Source organism: Pristis pectinata, chromosome 26 (genome assembly GCF_009764475.1).
Source record: "Pristis pectinata isolate sPriPec2 chromosome 26, sPriPec2.1.pri, whole genome shotgun sequence".
Classification (NCBI taxonomy): Eukaryota; Metazoa; Chordata; class Chondrichthyes; order Rhinopristiformes; family Pristidae; genus Pristis; species Pristis pectinata.
The window spans coordinates 15,259,180-15,276,282 of record NC_067430.1 but is presented as its reverse complement, the minus strand read 5'-3'; the positions used below and the strand labels follow the sequence as shown (position 1 = coordinate 15,276,282).

The 17,103-nt window shown below is 40.3% G+C and overlaps 1 protein-coding gene across 3 annotated transcripts in view; it reads left to right on the top strand.

The window, feature by feature from the left end:
* The window catches only part of tmco4 (transmembrane and coiled-coil domains 4), a 78,227-nt gene that overhangs the window by 16,597 nt on the left and 44,527 nt on the right, over positions 1 to 17,103 (top strand). For all 3 annotated transcript variants that reach the window (XM_052039236.1, XM_052039237.1, XM_052039239.1), the window contains 4 exons: positions 7,067 to 7,164; positions 8,805 to 8,948; positions 12,366 to 12,485; positions 16,861 to 17,025. In XM_052039236.1, the coding sequence (XP_051895196.1) occupies positions 7,067 to 7,164; positions 8,805 to 8,948; positions 12,366 to 12,485; positions 16,861 to 17,025 (527 nt within the window). The remainder of the gene's footprint in view (positions 1 to 7,066; positions 7,165 to 8,804; positions 8,949 to 12,365; positions 12,486 to 16,860; positions 17,026 to 17,103) is intronic.

Sequence of the window (17,103 nt, the reverse complement as noted above, 5' to 3'; positions counted from 1 at the left end):
CTATGTGTGCATTCTCTTAGTTTTCCAGTAAAATGATTGGCAAATCAACTATTGGTCTCCTTTTCCAGGCACTTAATCAGGTCCGGGTGTTTCATGTTCAAGTTTCTAGGCTAACGATCCAATACATTTGAAATCCATTATATTCCCTCCTTTCTCACTTCTCTATTTCATTGAATTTAACTAAGTTTGGTTCCTGGAGCAGGCCTTAGCAGTTTTTGTTGATATCTGTTTTAATTTTGGCCCACGACAGCTAGGGCTTTGTCTTAGGCTTTCTATTCTTCCCCCCCACCTTAATTTTGTTTAATTCCTTACTACCTTTACCAATAGCTACCCGCATATAACCTTTGGTGTGTTCTGCAAGCAAACATAAAACACAACCAAATAAGCAGCAGGTTTATCACTCTCCAACAGGAACAATGGATATGCATATATATTTTTTGATTAACACATTCAAATTAAAGGATAGATATGGTTTGGTTAAATTGTCTTTCGTCTTAGTCTACTTCTTACAGTCTGCACAATTTAATAGCCCAGAATAATTATCTAATCTTCAAACAGCACCATTTATAATTAATAGATTTAATGTTTTTATTCTTTGAGAGGAAAATAAGGCGAGATAACCAAGCTTGCAAAAAATAGCACATATAATGATAGCAATGTTTAAGTGGCATTTAGACAAACACATGAATGGGCAGGGAAGACAGACATACAGACCACGTGCAAGCTCAACAATGAATATGGATTCAACATTAGCTCAAAAGCAGCACAAGGAGAGTCATTGCATGCTCTTTCTGCATATTAATATGCGATTAAGAATTAATAGTGCAATGTCTTTAATGAATCGTTGCTCTTTTATGTATATATGTTCTTCAACCATTGAAGTATTACAAGCTAACCACAATGGATAAGGGATATTTATAGCATAATAGTTATACCAAGCAATTTCTACAAAATTTGAAAAGCTGATGTATGCGACCATCATTGGAGAATTCTCTCTTCAGTGACTTGAAAGTGTTTCACTGGACCTTGGCCCAGTGTCATGGGTCTCTTTATCAAATAAAATGCAGTGTTCCAAAGACTTGGAACATTACAGCACAGTACAGGCCCTTTGGCCCATGATGTTATGCCAACATTTTATCCTGCTCTAAGATCTATCTAACCCTTCCCTCCCACGTAGTCCACTGTCGTCCATTTTTCTATCATTCATGTGCCTGTCTAAGAGCCTCTTAAATATCCCTAATGTATCTGCCCCCACCACCTCTGCTGGCAGTGCATTACACTCTCCGTGTAAAAAAAAAACACTTACCTCTGACATCCTCCTATACCTTCCTCCAATCACCGTAAAATTATGCCCCCTCATGTTAGCCACTTTTGCCATGGGAAAAAGTCTCTGACTGTCCACTCAATCTATCCCTCTTTTCATCTTGTACACCTCTATCAATTCACCTCTCATCCTCCTTCATTCAAATGAGAAAAGCCCTAGCTCGCTCAACCTATCCTGGTAAGACATGTTCTCCAATCTAGGCAGCATCCTGGTAAATCTCCTCTGCATCCTCTCTAAAGCTTCCACATCTTTCCTATATTGAGGCGACCAGAACTGAATACAATACTCCAAGTGTGGTCTAACCAGAGTTTTATAGAGCTGCAACATTACCTCGCAGCTCTTGAACTCAATACCCCGACTAATGAAGGCCAACACACCATACACCACCTTAACAACTCTATCAACCTGCGTGGCATCCTTGAGGGATCTATAGATGTGGACCCCAAAATCCCTTTGTTCCTCCATACTGCTAAGAGTCCTGCCATTAACCTTGTATTCTGCCTTAAAATTCGATCTTCCGAAGTGTATCACTTCACACTTTTCCAGGTTGAACTCCATCTGCCACTTCTCAGCCCAAGTCTGGATCCTATCAATGTCCTGTTGTAACCTACAGCAACCTTCTACACTATCCACAACACCACTAACCTTCGTGTCATCTGAAAACTAACTTACCCACCCTTCCACATCCTTATCCAAGTCATTTATAAAAATCACAAAGAGTAGGGGTCCCAGAACAGATCCCTGCAGAACACCACTGGTCACCGACCTCTAGGCGGAGTACACTCCATCTACAACCACACTTTGTCTTCTATGGGCGAGTCAATTCTGAATCCACACAGCCAAGTTTCCCTGGATCCCATGCCTCCCGACTTTCTGAATGAGCCTTCCATGAGGAACCTTGTCAAACGCCTTACTAAAATCTATGTACACCACATCCACTGCTCTACCTTCCTCATTGCGCTTTGTCACATCCTCAAAGAATTCAATCAGGCTCGTGAGGCATGACCTGCCCCTCACAAAGCCATGCTGACTGTCCCTAATCAGCCTATGCTTCTCCAAATGTCCATGAATCCTGTCTCTAATAATCTTCTCTGGTAATTTGCCTACCACTGAAGTAAGACTCAGTGGCCTGTAATTCCACAGTTATCCCAACTCCCTTTCTTGAACAAAGGAATAACATTTGCCATCCTCCAATCATCTGGCACTATCCCTGTGGCCAGTGAGGATGCAAAGATCATAGCCAAAGGCGCAGCAGTCTCTTCCCTTGCTTCCCATAGATATATACCATCCGGCCCCACTGACTTACTCATCCTAATGTTTTTCAAAAGTTCCAGCACATCCTCTTTCCGCAAGTTGGCATGCCCTAGTTTATCAGCCTGTTGTACGCCATCCTCACAAATGTCAGGGTCACTCTCACTGGTGAATACTGAAGCAAAGTATTCATTAAGGACCTCCCCTACTTCTGACTCCAGACACGTTTCCTCTTTATCCCTGATTGGTCCTACCCTCACTCTAGTCATCCTCCTGTTCTTCACATACATGTAGACCGCCTTGGGGTTTTCCTTAATCCTACTCTCCAAGGTCTTCTTATGCTCCCTTCTAGCTCTCCTAAGTCCATTCTTAAGCTCCCTCCTGGCTACCTTGTAACTCTCCAGAGCCTTGTCTGATCCTTACTTTCTAAATCTTAGGTAAGCTTCTTTCTTCCTCTTGACAAGATATTCTAGGTCTCTTGTCAACCATGGTTCCTTTACTTTACCATCCTTGCTCTGCCTCAATGGGACAAACCTATCCAGAACCCTTTGCAATTACTCCCTAAACAACCTCCATATTTGTCTTGTGCACTTCCCCAAGAACATCTGTTCCCAATTTATGCTCCCAAGTTCCTGCCTAATAGCATCATAATTCCCCCTCCCCCAATTAAATATTTTCCCATATCGTCTGCTCCTATTCCTCTCCAAGGCTATGGTAAAGGTCAAGGCATTATGGTCACTATCTCCAAGATGCTCTCCCACTGAGAGATCTGAAACCTGATCAGGCTCATTGCCTAGTACCAGGTCCAGAATGGCCTCTCCTCCAGTTGGCCTGTCCACATACTGTGTGAGGAATCCTTCCTGAACACACGTAACAAACTCTGCCCCATCTATCCCCTTTACACTAAGGAGGTGCCAATCAATATTAGGGAAGTTGAAATCACCCATGACAACAACCCTGTTGTTTTTGCACCTCTCCAAAATCTGCCTCCCAATCTGCTCCTCAGCATCTCTGCTGCTATTTGGAGGGGGTGGGGGGGTTGGTTCTGTAGAATACTCCCAATAGAGTGATCGTTCCCTTCCTGTTTCTGACTTCCGCGCACACTGACTCGGTGGACGATCCCTCCTGGATGTCCTCCCTTTCTACAGCTGTGATGCTGTCCCTCATCAGCAAAGCCACTCCCCCACCTCTTTTACTTCCATCCCTGTCCCTTTTGAAACACACAAACCTTGGAATATCCAGCAGCCATTCCTGCCCTTGTGACAGCCAGCTCTCTGTAATGGCCACCACATTATAGTTCCATGTACTTACCCGAGCTCTAAGTTCATCACCCTTGTTCCCGACACTTCTCACATTAAAAGTAGACACACTTCAGCCCATCCAAGTTACTGCAATTTTGTCCTTTCAACTGCCTATCCTTCCTCAGTCTTTCTACAAGCTGCATCTACTTGTACACTAAATGCACCAACCTCTGACCTATCACTCAGATTCCCATCGCCCTGCCAAACTAGTTTAAACCCTCCCCAACAGCTCTAGCAAACCTGCTCGCAAGAATATCGGTCCCCTCCAGTTCAGGTATAACCCATCCATTTTGTACAGGTCATACCTTCCCCAGAAGGGATCCCAATGATCCACAAATCTGAAACCCTGCCCCCTGCACCAACTCCTCAGCTGTGCATTCATCTGCCAAATCAACCTATCCTTACCCTCACTGGCGTGTGGCACAGGCAGCAATCTAGAGATTACTACCCTTGAGGTCCTGCATTTCAGCTTCCTACCTATATTCCCTCTTCAAGACCTCATCTCTTTTCCTACCTATGTCATTGGTACCAATATGTACCACGACCTCTGGCTGTTCGCCCTCCCCCTTCAGAATGCTGTGCACCCGATCCGAGATGTCCCTGACCCTGGCACCCGGGAGGCAACATACCATCTGAGAGTCTCTTTCACGTCCACAGAATCTCCTGTCTGGCCCCCTTACAATTGAATCCCCTATCACTACCACTCTCCTCTTCTCCCCTCTTCCCTTCTGCGCCACACGACCAGGCTTAGTGCCGGAGAGCTGGTCACTGTGGCTTTCCCCTGGTAAGTTGTCCCTCCCAACAGTATCCAAAGTGGTATACCTGTTAATCGGGGAACAGCCACAGGGGTACTTCAGTACCTGCCTATTCTCCCTTCTCCTGACAGTCACCCAGCTACCTGTCCCCTACAGCTTAGCAGTGACTGCCTCCTTGTAGCTCTTATCTATGAACTCCTCATTCTCCCGTAGGGGCCAAAGGTCATCCAGCTGCAGCTCCAGTTAACCAGCACATTGACCTCCTTTCTCAGGAATCCAGAGACATCAAGCCCTGCTTAGTGGGATGAAAGTTTGTCTTAATGAAATAAAAACAGGAAATGCTGGAAATATTCAGTAGGTCTGGTGACATCTGTGGAGAGAGAAACAGAGTTAATGTTTCAGGTCAATGCCCTTTCATCAGAACTGGGAGTCCAGATAAAACAAGTTTTAACATGTAGAGGAGGAGTGGGGATGAAGTGTAGGAGAGAACAAAAGGAAAGATCTGAGATATGGCAGGAGGGATTATGTGGGAAAAAAACTATTTGTGAAAGATGATAGTGAAAGGAAACAAGAGAAGGTATAAATGCAGGATATTTATCTGTAGTTACCCAAGGAACATAAATCAGATGCTCTAAATTTGAAATAAAAATGCTAGAAATGCAGATTACTTGAAACTGTTAAATTCAGTGTTGATTCCTGAAAGCTGTTAAGATGCGTAGTCAGAATATGAGGTGCTGTTCCTTTAATTTACAATGAACTTAGTTGGAACATTGCAGGGGGTAGGAAAAGTCAACATGCGAGTGAAGTAAAGAAGTAAAATGACTGCAAGTTCATGTGGGCTGAACAGAGGTGATCCACAATGCAACCACCCAATATGCATTTGGCTCCTCTAGTGCAAAGGAGACCACTTTGCAAGCAGCGAATACATTACACTAAATAAAAAGAAAAAGAAAACAAGTAAATTACTGTTTCACAAGTGGGGAGAGAGGAAAGTAAAAGGGCAGGTATTACATGGGAGGCATCTTGGAAAAGGAAATGGATATTGGTGGAGATGGAAGAATGAATCAAAACATTCCATGGAATATTGAAAGGGAGTATGGTGATATCAGGATAGAAATGTTGGAAATTGGTCTGCTGAACCTGAAAACGGTCATGTGGAAATTTAGGACAAGGGTAACCTTATCTTGCTTCTGAAGTGATTAAAAACAGATATATGGAAAGAGAAATGGGCATGATTGAGAGCCATGTCAAATAAAGTGGAGTGGCATGTATTGTAAACACCAGAATGGAACCTGGTTTCATCTAATTAGATGTGACAGACACACAGATAAAACTTGTTTTATCCCTATTCCTAATCCTGATGAAAGGGCTGATAGTGAAAGGTGGTGATGAGAAAAAACAAGAGTCCGGAAATGTTGTTTCACTTTCTATCCTGCTGATTATTTCCAGCATTTTCTGTGTTCTTTTTCAGAATAGTTTTAGTCTCAATGCACTGCCTTGTGAATGTGAGACTGGATAAGAAAACAATAACTGGCAATGGAAGAATGAAAAATCCATCATGCATTTATGTTGCTGGATAATCTATGCTCACTTCACTTGGGTTTATATCTTACCTGCAATTTCCATTTCTGTGCACTTTTCTCTGATGATGTTTTAGCTGTTTTTCTCAAGTAGATTTTGAAGCTTGTGTGCTTTTTGAACACACTACATTATAAGCAGAGTGAGTTGTGTGAAGGGTTCAATAAAGAAATTATATCCTCATCTGGTCTGTGTATAATAAAGAAAAACAAACAATTGTGCCGTTGTCTCCAAACAAATCCAGATGATAAACATATTTTGTAACATTCTATTGATCATCTGTTTGATTACATTTATTTCCTAACAGTTTTTCATATCTTATGTAGCCATGCAATCAAAATTACACATCATCATAAGTTATTCAGTGTAGGTTAATGCCAGAAAGAATTAAGGCAAAACTGATGAGCATGTGTTGGAGAGAATATATTGCGGGTACAGGAAAATAAAGAGAGGGCAAGTGGGACAAATGGGATTGCTTCTGTGAGAGTTAGCATGAATCCAGTGGGCAGAATCACCACCTCTCGTTTTGTTATAAGTAAGATACAATTTCCAGAATCTATCAAAATTTCGTTTTGTATTATCTGCCACAGACATGCCTGTTTAATTGATGTAAATAAAGACTGACTATACCAAGTGTCGGTGATCTCACATTATATAGGTGCTAATAACTTAATTTATACTGATGACATGTTTTCTTTTACTTGCCTTTCCGTGAGGATGATGTTCACTGTGAGTATTATTTTACTGCACTATTTTTAAATATAGAGACCTCACTGAGGTTTTTTGTTTGCTCTTTGTTGTTGCTAATTTACTCTTGGACACTGTAACTAACCTTGTTCACTCTTCAACATTTTCAGAGAATTTGAAATTTCTCAGAAGAAAAAAGATCGTAAAAAGAAACTGAAGCGATATTTCCTTATCGGACTTGCTACAGTAGGTGGTGGAACAGTGATCGGTATGTTGTAACCATGTTACAGTGATTGTGATAAATATGTTGTAACTATAACCAGGTTATACTTGGAGGTAGGCTGATGACAGGAACATTGCAACTGAAACCAGGTTATAGTGGGAGTTGAGACCACGATGGGCATATTATAAATAAAACCAGAGATTACTGGGTGATGCATTTGTGATGGTTATTATAACACAGAGGTGCAGGTAGTAGAGCTGCTGCCTCACAGGTCCAGTGACCCGATTTTGGTCCTGATTTCCATGCTGTATGTGTGGAGTTTGCATGGGTTTCCTCCAGGTCCTCCGGTTTCTCCCACAGCTCAAAGACATGCAAGTTAAGTAGATTAATTGGCCACTGTAAATTGCCCCTACGGTAGGTGAGTGGTAGAATCTTGGGGGAGTTGGTGGGAAGGGGAGAAGAATAAAACGGGATGAGTGTAGAATTGGTGAAAGTGGATACTTGATGGTTGGTTCAGACTCATTGGGCCAAGGGGCTTGTTTCCATGCTGTATGACTCAATGACTAATACCAGAATATAATGGGAGATATGATTCTGATTGATACTTTATTCAGAAATTAAATTTGTTAAAGGAGAGAGAAATGTAATAGGTGTATTATAACTGCAGCACATAACATATCGCAGAACTGTGTCTGCGCTTGAAATTGGACACAGTAATCATTCTGGAAGCTGCTGCAGATTAATGACAAAACTGTCAGCCTGTGCAGTGAGAATCACTGTCCTCTGTGATTCATGAGAGTTATTTTCACAGTAACATGTTTCAACTGGTTGACAAGAGAGAGACAGATACAGACGTGGTACTTTGAGAGCAGGTGCAAACAGACCACACTATTTTCAACTTCAGCAATATACTACTCTCAGTACATTTTACTTAGTCAGAACAGAGGTTCCTCATAGGTCCCTAAACTGGCACTGACATTTCTGATTGCTGTAAGTGAACAATAGGATACTAGATTATTCAATAATATTAGAAATAATGAGCAGGTTGCTGCATGAATTTTATTTCAGTTTTCAGTGAACAGTAGGAAGATTTATGACTGAGTACTTCATCACATGCTGTTTGGGTATCCTGTCCCTTATATGCCTCACATTAAAACTCACCTACGCACCTTTATCCAATGTTTAATATAGGGTGAAAGAGGGGAAAAAAGTCATCTGATTAATATTTAGATTTCCAAGCTAATTGACTGGGAAATGGTTTTAGGCTGAGAATTCCCTCCAACTGTTCTCTGAAACACATTATACCAAAATGCACTAAAAATGTAAGTGCAAAAATACACAGTGACTTCAACCAGCAAAATGTGGTTTAGAAATCCAAATGTAGCATTCAAATTCCATGTGAATGCTAATAATCTGTTATAGTGCAATTACCATTGAGGTTTATGATTTATACTAGTGCGTATGCTGGTAAACCATCAGGTTGATATCAACAGCATACCCACTAGTATAAATCATAAACCTCAATGGTAATTGCACTATAACAGATGCTGCTACATGCGTGGAAACACACTCATTCTCTTGTGATTCATTTCAAAGGAGGCTACACCTTTGAGCTCAACAACGTAATGACATAAGGACTCTTTTTTTACGTGAAGCCATTAAAGTAATCTATTTGTGACCTGCAGGTCTCACGGGTGGTCTCGCTGCTCCCCTTGTAGCAGCTGGAGCTGCAGCCATTGTAGGGACTGCAGGGGCAGCTGCAATTGGGTCCACAGCTGGAATTGCCATTATGGCATCTTTATTTGGGGCAGCAGGTGCAGGCCTGACAGGTAGGTGTATTTTAATTTTTTGGTGCTTATCAAGGTGAATGATCAATTTAGAGAATGGATTGTACCAAATATTTTCAGGTGTAGCATTACTATTACAGGGTGGGTCAATCATTTTAAGTCCCTCCATAAAATATAAAGGCAAAGAACCAGTAGAAGGCCATGCAGCCCATCTCTTTGCCAGAGCCGTCCAAAAATAATTCTGTTGCCTTGCTGCTTCATCACAGTTCCAATCTTACCTAGGATACTAAGATTGTAAAGCTTTCTCCCAATATACAAACTTACCTGTTGAGTTTTCTCTCATTTAAAAAAATGTGAAAGGCTATTGACCCATCATCCAAAGAAAGCAAGAAGAAAAATCTGATGTCAATTTAGAAAAAAATGGGAAATTGCTCCCCGATTCCCTCAGGCAATCAGGCAAAGCTCCAGGAGATTATAGTAATTTATAAATCCTTCTGTTCCCAACTAACTTACAACATATTCCCTACAATTGAAATTGAGGTCCTGTCTCAGAAATGTTTCCTAGCTTCCTCTTTGAAGGACTGTAGGGAATCCATATTCACAGTGTACTTCACTAATCTGTTCCAGAAGTTGATGACTCTCTGAAAAGAAATACTTACTACCTCTTTGCCTAAGGATTTATATTCATATCCCCAAGTCATACTGTCTTCATGCTTCTCAAATAACGTAACCAACTGGATGTAATCTAATCCCTTCATCATTTTAAAAACCTTAAATCACATCCACTTTGTTTGAATGGCTTTAAACAAAAAAAAGTTCCAACTCTTGGAGTCTACATTGAAAACTGCAAGTCCTAAGTCTTGGTATTATCTTTCTATCTTCTCAATACCTCCCACTGTATGAGTTAAAATGATATGCAGTACTGAAAATGTGGCTGTGTAAATGCCTTGTACAGCCAAAGTGGTTGTACATTACACCATACTAATAGAATATTAAACCCTATTTGGATTCAGGGGCCTCATCAGATGACTTGAGTACTTACAGCATTTTGCTTCTTTCTAGGTCCTCGTATGATAAGGGCAAGCCTGGAATTTAACTCCTTCATTAATACATACAGCTGCACTTTGATTCCCCTTAATGCTTACTAGTTATTCCAAGTAATTCTCATTTTTCAAATACCCTTCCTAGTATCTGTTTTAAATTTAACTTTTTGCCCTTGATTTTACTTCTGTGGGTTAATTTGAAGTATCATTGTAAGATATCTGTACATATAATACTTATGGTAAGTTTCCTTTTTAACTCTCCTCCTGTTAACCTGACTAATTTGAGTTTCATTACCTTTTACTTAATATCAGTGCTTTACTGGTGCTTTACATTTTTTGTTGAATGTTATCCATAATAATGCCTAGGATCCTAAAGTGCTGTCTCTAGTGTCTGTGGGACATCACATTTCTTATATAAACACACACTGTTCTGGCTGCATTTTTGTTAGCTTCTTAACAGCTTCACCACATGTTGACTTTGAAATTGACAACTCTGTTATTATTCCTGGGATTCTTTTCAAGAATTCTCCTGATTCATTCTCATTCAATGTATATTCATATGGGTCATTTTTTCCAATAATATGCAATAGTTTATTTTGCAGTGTAAGAATAAGCCACTTAAGGAGAGAATTGAGAGAAATGTATCCACCTTAATTAGATTTTTAAATGCTACCTTGGTGCCACATGTCCATTTGGCACCCAACCTGTTCTTGTGCCCTTTCTGAATGAGAGTGTTAAGCTAATTTCTACCAACTATTGTCAGTTTTATGCTGCAGCCTGACAGCAACTGGGAACTGCATCGGAGGTGCCCAAGCATCCTTCACATTGTACCTGCAATGACAGCAGTTAGAACACTTTTAGTCCAATCACTCCAAGAGGTTAATAAAATAGGGATAGTCTGGGGACCCATCACTCCATCTTGTTTCAGGTCAGCATACGCTATGTAAGGACTAATGGATAATGGACTTGTGTGACTGAATCAAAGGCGCTGTGTCATTTGTATCCACTGATGTTGTTCGGGTGAATGTAGTCATCCCCAATGCAACCGTGAGGTGGAGTGCCATTTGGGAGTGATGAATCAGAGATGAAAGAGAAGAGAAAAACAATGATGTGGGTTGGTGCCAAAATGAGCTTATCTGCTTGCTGTATGCATTGTTGGACACAGAGACAGCAGTGGCAAATGCTGCTGATTAGGTGAAAATATTTTCAAGAACATAGTCAAATATTTTACCTGCTGAAATTTACTGCTATTTTAAAATTTACTGAATTGATTAATTTTTTTTAGCTCAATGAGCTGCTGGTGACTTGTACCTGGCCAAAATTATTTCCTTGAAAAGTAAACTTGTGTTATCATAGAAAAATGGAAAAAAAAGTAGTGAAAATAAAAAAAACTGCAGATGCTGAAAATCTGAAATAAAAACAGAAACTGCTGGGAACATTCAGTGGGTCAGACAGCATCTGTGTGAAAGAAAAAAAGGGTTAATGTTTCAGGCCCTCCATTTCTGTCTGCAGATGCTGTCTGACTCACTGAGTGATTACGACATTTTCTGTTACTATAAAAAGAAGTACTGTGCCCATTAAACATGAATTGTGTTCAGTTCTGGTTGCCTCATTATAGAAAAGATGTGGAAGCTTTAGAGCGGGTGCAGAGGAGATTTACCACGATGTTGCCTGGATTGGAGAGCATGTCTTATGAGGCTAGGCTGAGCGAGCTAGGGCTTTGCTCTTTGGAGAGAAGGAGGATGAGAAGTGACTTGGTAGAGGTGTACAAGATGATAAGAGGCATAGATCGAATGGACAGTCAGAGACTTTTTCCCAGGGCAACAGTGGCTAACACGAGGGGCATAATTTTAAGGTGATTGGAGGAAGGTATAAGAGGGATGTCAGGGGTAAGTTTTTTTACACAGAGAGTGGTGGGTGCATGGAACGCACTGCCAGCAGAGAGTGTGGGGGCAGATACATTAGGGACATTTAAGAGACTCTTAGATAGACACATGAATGATAGAAAAATAGGGGGCTGTGTGAGAGGGAAGGGTTAGATAGACCTTAGAGCAGGATAAAATATCGGCACGACATTGTGGGCCGAAGGGCCTGTACTGTGCTGTAATGTTCTATGTTTCTATGAATCCTGTTTTCATTAACAAAACTTTTAGTCTTCAATTTAATGTTCCAGTTTAATGGGAATAAGAATCATTCTAAGTAATGCATCAGAATTCAATCCAAATGCAAAACTAAGCAATACCCATGCTGGTTTTACTAATTTCCAGGTATTGACCAATGGACAACAATTTCTGTCATGGAATAGATTCTGTTATTATACGTCTACTTTTTTCAGTTATTTTTGATGGTCATTTTTTGGTTTTGGTGTAATCTTTCTTTGGATAGAAAGTTAAATCTGATTTCCATTCCCTTTCAGGATACAAAATGAAGAAGCGAGTGGGAGCTATTGAAGAGTTTGAGTTCCTTCCTCTAACTGATGGAAATCAACTGCACATCACAATAGCTGTCACTGGCTGGCTGTGCACAGGAAAATATGGTACAGAGAATGAAAAATACCAATTCAAGAATGTTCTATTCTATTTTAAATAATTTTGTGTTCCAGAGTGAAAATGAGTCTGAGGAAAAATGTTTGGAGGCATGATTAAGCTTTCCCCATGAATGATTCAAAAGACTTTTTCATGCGTAAGCAACAAACAATCTGCTGGTGGAACTCAGCAGGTCGAGTAGCATCTGTGGGAGGAAAGGAATTATCGACATTTTGGGTCAAAACCCTGCATCAGGACAGGCAGTCCTGAAACATCAACAATTCTTTTTCTCCCACAGATGCTGGTCGATCTGCTGAGTTCCTCCAGCAGATTATTTGTTGCTCCAGATTCCAGCATCTGCATTCTCTTGTTTCTCCATATTTTCATGCGTAATGTTTTCATGCCAGAATTTCCAATTATTGGCACACGATAATGGTCTTAGCTGCTTTTGTGCAGCAAGTACTGTTTAATTTTATCAGAGACTTATACTGATACGGGGGAGGCCATTCAGCTCATTGGGTCCATTCCGGATCCCAGGGTGTAATCCCATTTTCCCTCTCCTTGTTTCCTTGTACCTTTTGCAACTTTTTCTCCCTCATGTGCCCATCAACTCCCCTTTGATTCTTTTGCCACCTATCTACAGAAGTCAATTAACCTGCTAAAATCAGAGGTCCTGGAGGAAAACCATGCACACACTCTGTGCAGACCGCACCTGAGGATGGATTGAGCCTGGGTCACTGCAGCTGTCAGGCAGCAGCACTAACTGTTGCATGATCACACCGCCCACAGTTTAGGATCATTCTGATTAGTGAAGCATGGTACTCTTCCCCTGCTTCTTTCCCTTATGAAATATTAGGGAAATTCCAGGCCACTTTCCATAAACAGATAAAATGATATATTTATCTATACAAGGGAAGGTACTATTCACCTGAGTGAGGCAAGTGACCGTAAAATGTAGCTGCATTGCTCCCTGCCCACCCTAACTGAGCTTTTCTCTTTTTATTCTATGGCAGTTGAGAAATTAATATGAAAAAGAATCTGCTCAAACCTATTAAAATAGCAGTGTTTTTTTTCAAACAACATTACTGCCCACATAGTATTAAAGGATAGTATCGTTCAGTGTGGTATTTTCAATTGACAGGCAGAATCGAATTTAGTTTGAAGAATTTGTGAGTAATTTTGGATAAGTGAATGTATGTGACAAGGTTGCCAACTCTTTCATTTTTTTCCCCCTTTTAGTCATTCTTCTTTGGTAAATTTTGTAGCCACGGTAGTTCATATTAGTCTTTATAATGGGTCAAACTCAATTACAGATGATGCAGAGTGTTTCTCTGGAGAGCTTTCACATAGAAATGGCTAACAGGATGTAGGGTACTGCAGACTGCTATATATTAGCATTCCTGTTGCCAAGGAACTGCTCTGCTTATTAGGATGAAGGTTTTTGGCAGAATCTGTTGATGCTTTTCCAACTGCAAAATGAAAGAGAAAAGGACTTGAATTCATATATCATTATATTTCATCACTCAGAAATCTCAAAGCACATCACAAGATGGATTACTTAGAAATGCAGAGATTGCTGTTGTGTAGGCAAATTGGGGTCAAAGTTAGCACAAAACCAAGGTCTAAAGAACTGAATTTTAAAGGAGTATAAGCTGCAGCAAGTGATACAAGATTGTTTTAGAATAGAAGTGTTACTGAGATTCAAGGTGATTATAAAAATGAATGTTGCAATAATACGAATGATAATAAGGAAGCTGGAGAGTAAAACTGCATTTATTTCTTTATTTGGCAGTGGAATGAAGTAATTACTAGAGGGCAGGCATAAATCTTGGGATTGAACTGACTGATATTAAAATGCCAAAATTGTAAACAGCTACATTTGATTCAGTGTAAGTTTCCTCTAGTGTCATTTGAATCAAAACAAATGTACAGAGTTCCAGTGGAAAGCAATCATGGATGGAAGTACTCCTTGATGCTTTACTGATTCTTGGCTCTGGAATACTTTATTCAATTTCATTGAACTTTGTTCCACAAGATCTGGCTCAGTTGTGATGCTTTCCGTGGTTAAGCAAACTACAATCACCTTCTATATCAACAGCTGCTATTTGGCTGGGCATTTAATTCTGTGAGAGCCCATTGCCTGGTGCTGAGGTATAGTTCAATGTATTTAGAGCAGTGGGGAGAGTCTAGCAAAGGCTCCCTCTAGCCATGTTTTAACTCTACAAAATGATTGGCTACATCCAGACAAAAGTCAGAGCACTTGGTAATGACCAAATGGTTTATGTGTTTTTTTTGGGGGTGGTGTTGAGGCAGAATCACTTCTAATAGATTTTCAAATTATTTTTATAATTAATGTATTTTCAACTCACACAATCAGTCTAATTAAAAATAGCGAAATGTACAATTGTGAGGCACAAGCAATGGAACAAAGATTGAAAAATGATTAAATTTTTTTCCCAATATTTATACAGCTTCAGCCATTAAGTAAAGCTGACAGTATTTAAAATAATGTTTTGTTGTCTGTTGTTGGGATTCTAATGTTTCTGCTGGAGCCAGACAGGAAATGTCTGTGAGGAAAAAACAAACTGTGGGAGGACTCAGCAGGTCAGGCAGCATCTGTGGAAGGAAATGGACAGTCAACATTTCGGGTCGTGACCCTTCATTGAGACCCTTCATCTGGACCCTCAACAGATGCTGCCTGACCCGCTGAGTTGCTGCAGCAGTTTTTGCTCCAGATTCCAGCGTCTGCAATCTCTAGTGTCACCAATGTCAATGTAAACCAACAGATTGATTTGTACTACAGAATGGTAAAACAGAATGTGCTGTCTGGTTTGGTGCTATATCCAATGTGGATCTTGTGCGGAAATCTTAGTGAATTTGTCACCACTTATGAGGATAAAAGGCTGAAACCTCCATGCTTGGGCATGCAAACATGGAATTTGCTTTTGGTAGTGCACCACAAGGCCCCAACTGACCGCTGCTCCTCATGGAGTTCTATATGGGCATAAGATCTTGCGTGAAGCAGCAAGTAATTAGATTCCAGACTCACCTAGGAATCTTGTGCCCAGCTAGTGGTCTTTTTGTTTTGGTTTGAATAAAAAGGAATGTCTGCAAGAGCCTCGGTTAAGTAATGACCTTTAGGGAAGTTGTTAGTGTAGAAATACTCTTTTTAATCTGTTTAATGTAATTTAAGGTTTCTAACAGATATTTGGTTTAGGTTTATTGAGAAATTTAAAGCTATTTCAAAGTGAAAGTTATCTTTTGAAGCAGTTTAGTTTTTAAAATGTCCTGGGGTTTTTAACGTCTTTTAATGTATTTATGTTCTTTATTCTTTCTGTTTTATAAGTTTTAAGTGCAGTGAATATTCCAGAAACGTTCAGAGTGTTTGAAGTGTTTGGCAGTCTTTCCCCAGCTTAAGTCGAGGGATCAAGAAACAGCCAGCTGTCAAAGTTTTTCCTTTGTTTTGTGAGGGGAGCTGGTTTTGGCCACACCATGAGATCCTATTAATATGCGGCAGGCTCTTCTGCTGTGCAGGGCCTCAACAGTAAGGATTCCTTCGGGGGTTTCTAGAAATTCCCATTGGGGGGATTGGGATAGGTAACTCCACGTTTGTTCCAGGGGTCAACAGTGAGTGATGGCAGCTTGCTGCTGATTGCAAATTCTGCCCCAATAAATTGAGTTTATTGCTCTGACAGATGGAAGTGAGTCAATTGGTTGATGTAAATGTTTAGATAGGGGTTATAATGTGCATAAGTCGAACTATCACAGCTTGAGACTGGCTTGACAGAGCAGCTGCTATTTCTGTCATCTTCATTTTCATTTGTTCATTTAAAAAGATGAGAAATGTTAATAACTGATGCGAAGAGTTAGACGAAAAGAGGACCTGACATGTTAAGCTGTCTCATTTCCTTCAAGTGCCCATATTTGTATTTCTGTTTTCATCTTTCCTAGGATAACTAAGTGAGCCTTGAAAAATTAGAACTGTCTTTGTTTCTGAGTCAGAAGGTTGAGTTCTAGTCTCTCTCCAGGATTTGACTATATAATCTAAGCAGAAGTTGGTGCCTTGTACAGGAGTGCTGCACTGTTGGATGAGGAATTAACCTGTTAAATTTTCTATCACAGACAGACATAAAAGATTTTTTTGGTAGTGTTCAAAGCAGAACAGAACAGTTAATTTGTCTCATTACTGACTAAATCCTGCAGTGCGCAAAGTGGCTGTCCTATTTCGAAATACTCCACTGCTGTGTAACCACACTTCAAAAATACTTCATTAGCTGAAAAGCACTTTGGAATGCCCTAAGGTCATGATAAGTGCTTAAAACAAAGACTGCAAGTTCTTTTATGTTCTCCCTAAATCATACATTTGTTCTGCACATATTCCACCAGGAAGTTTTGAGGCACCATGGCGAAGTCTACTACAATCTAAGGAACAGTACTGCCTGGCCTGGGAGTCAAAATATTTGATGGAACTGGGTAACACCCTTGTATCCCTGCTGAATGGTCTGGTTAATATTGTGGCACAGGAAGCCCTGAAGTACACTGTTCTGTCAGGTAAGCCAAATATCTGCAAAGACTTTTAGTTTCTCTTGGGATTTTCAAGAAGGTTCATTTCTCTTAAGTTACCACTAA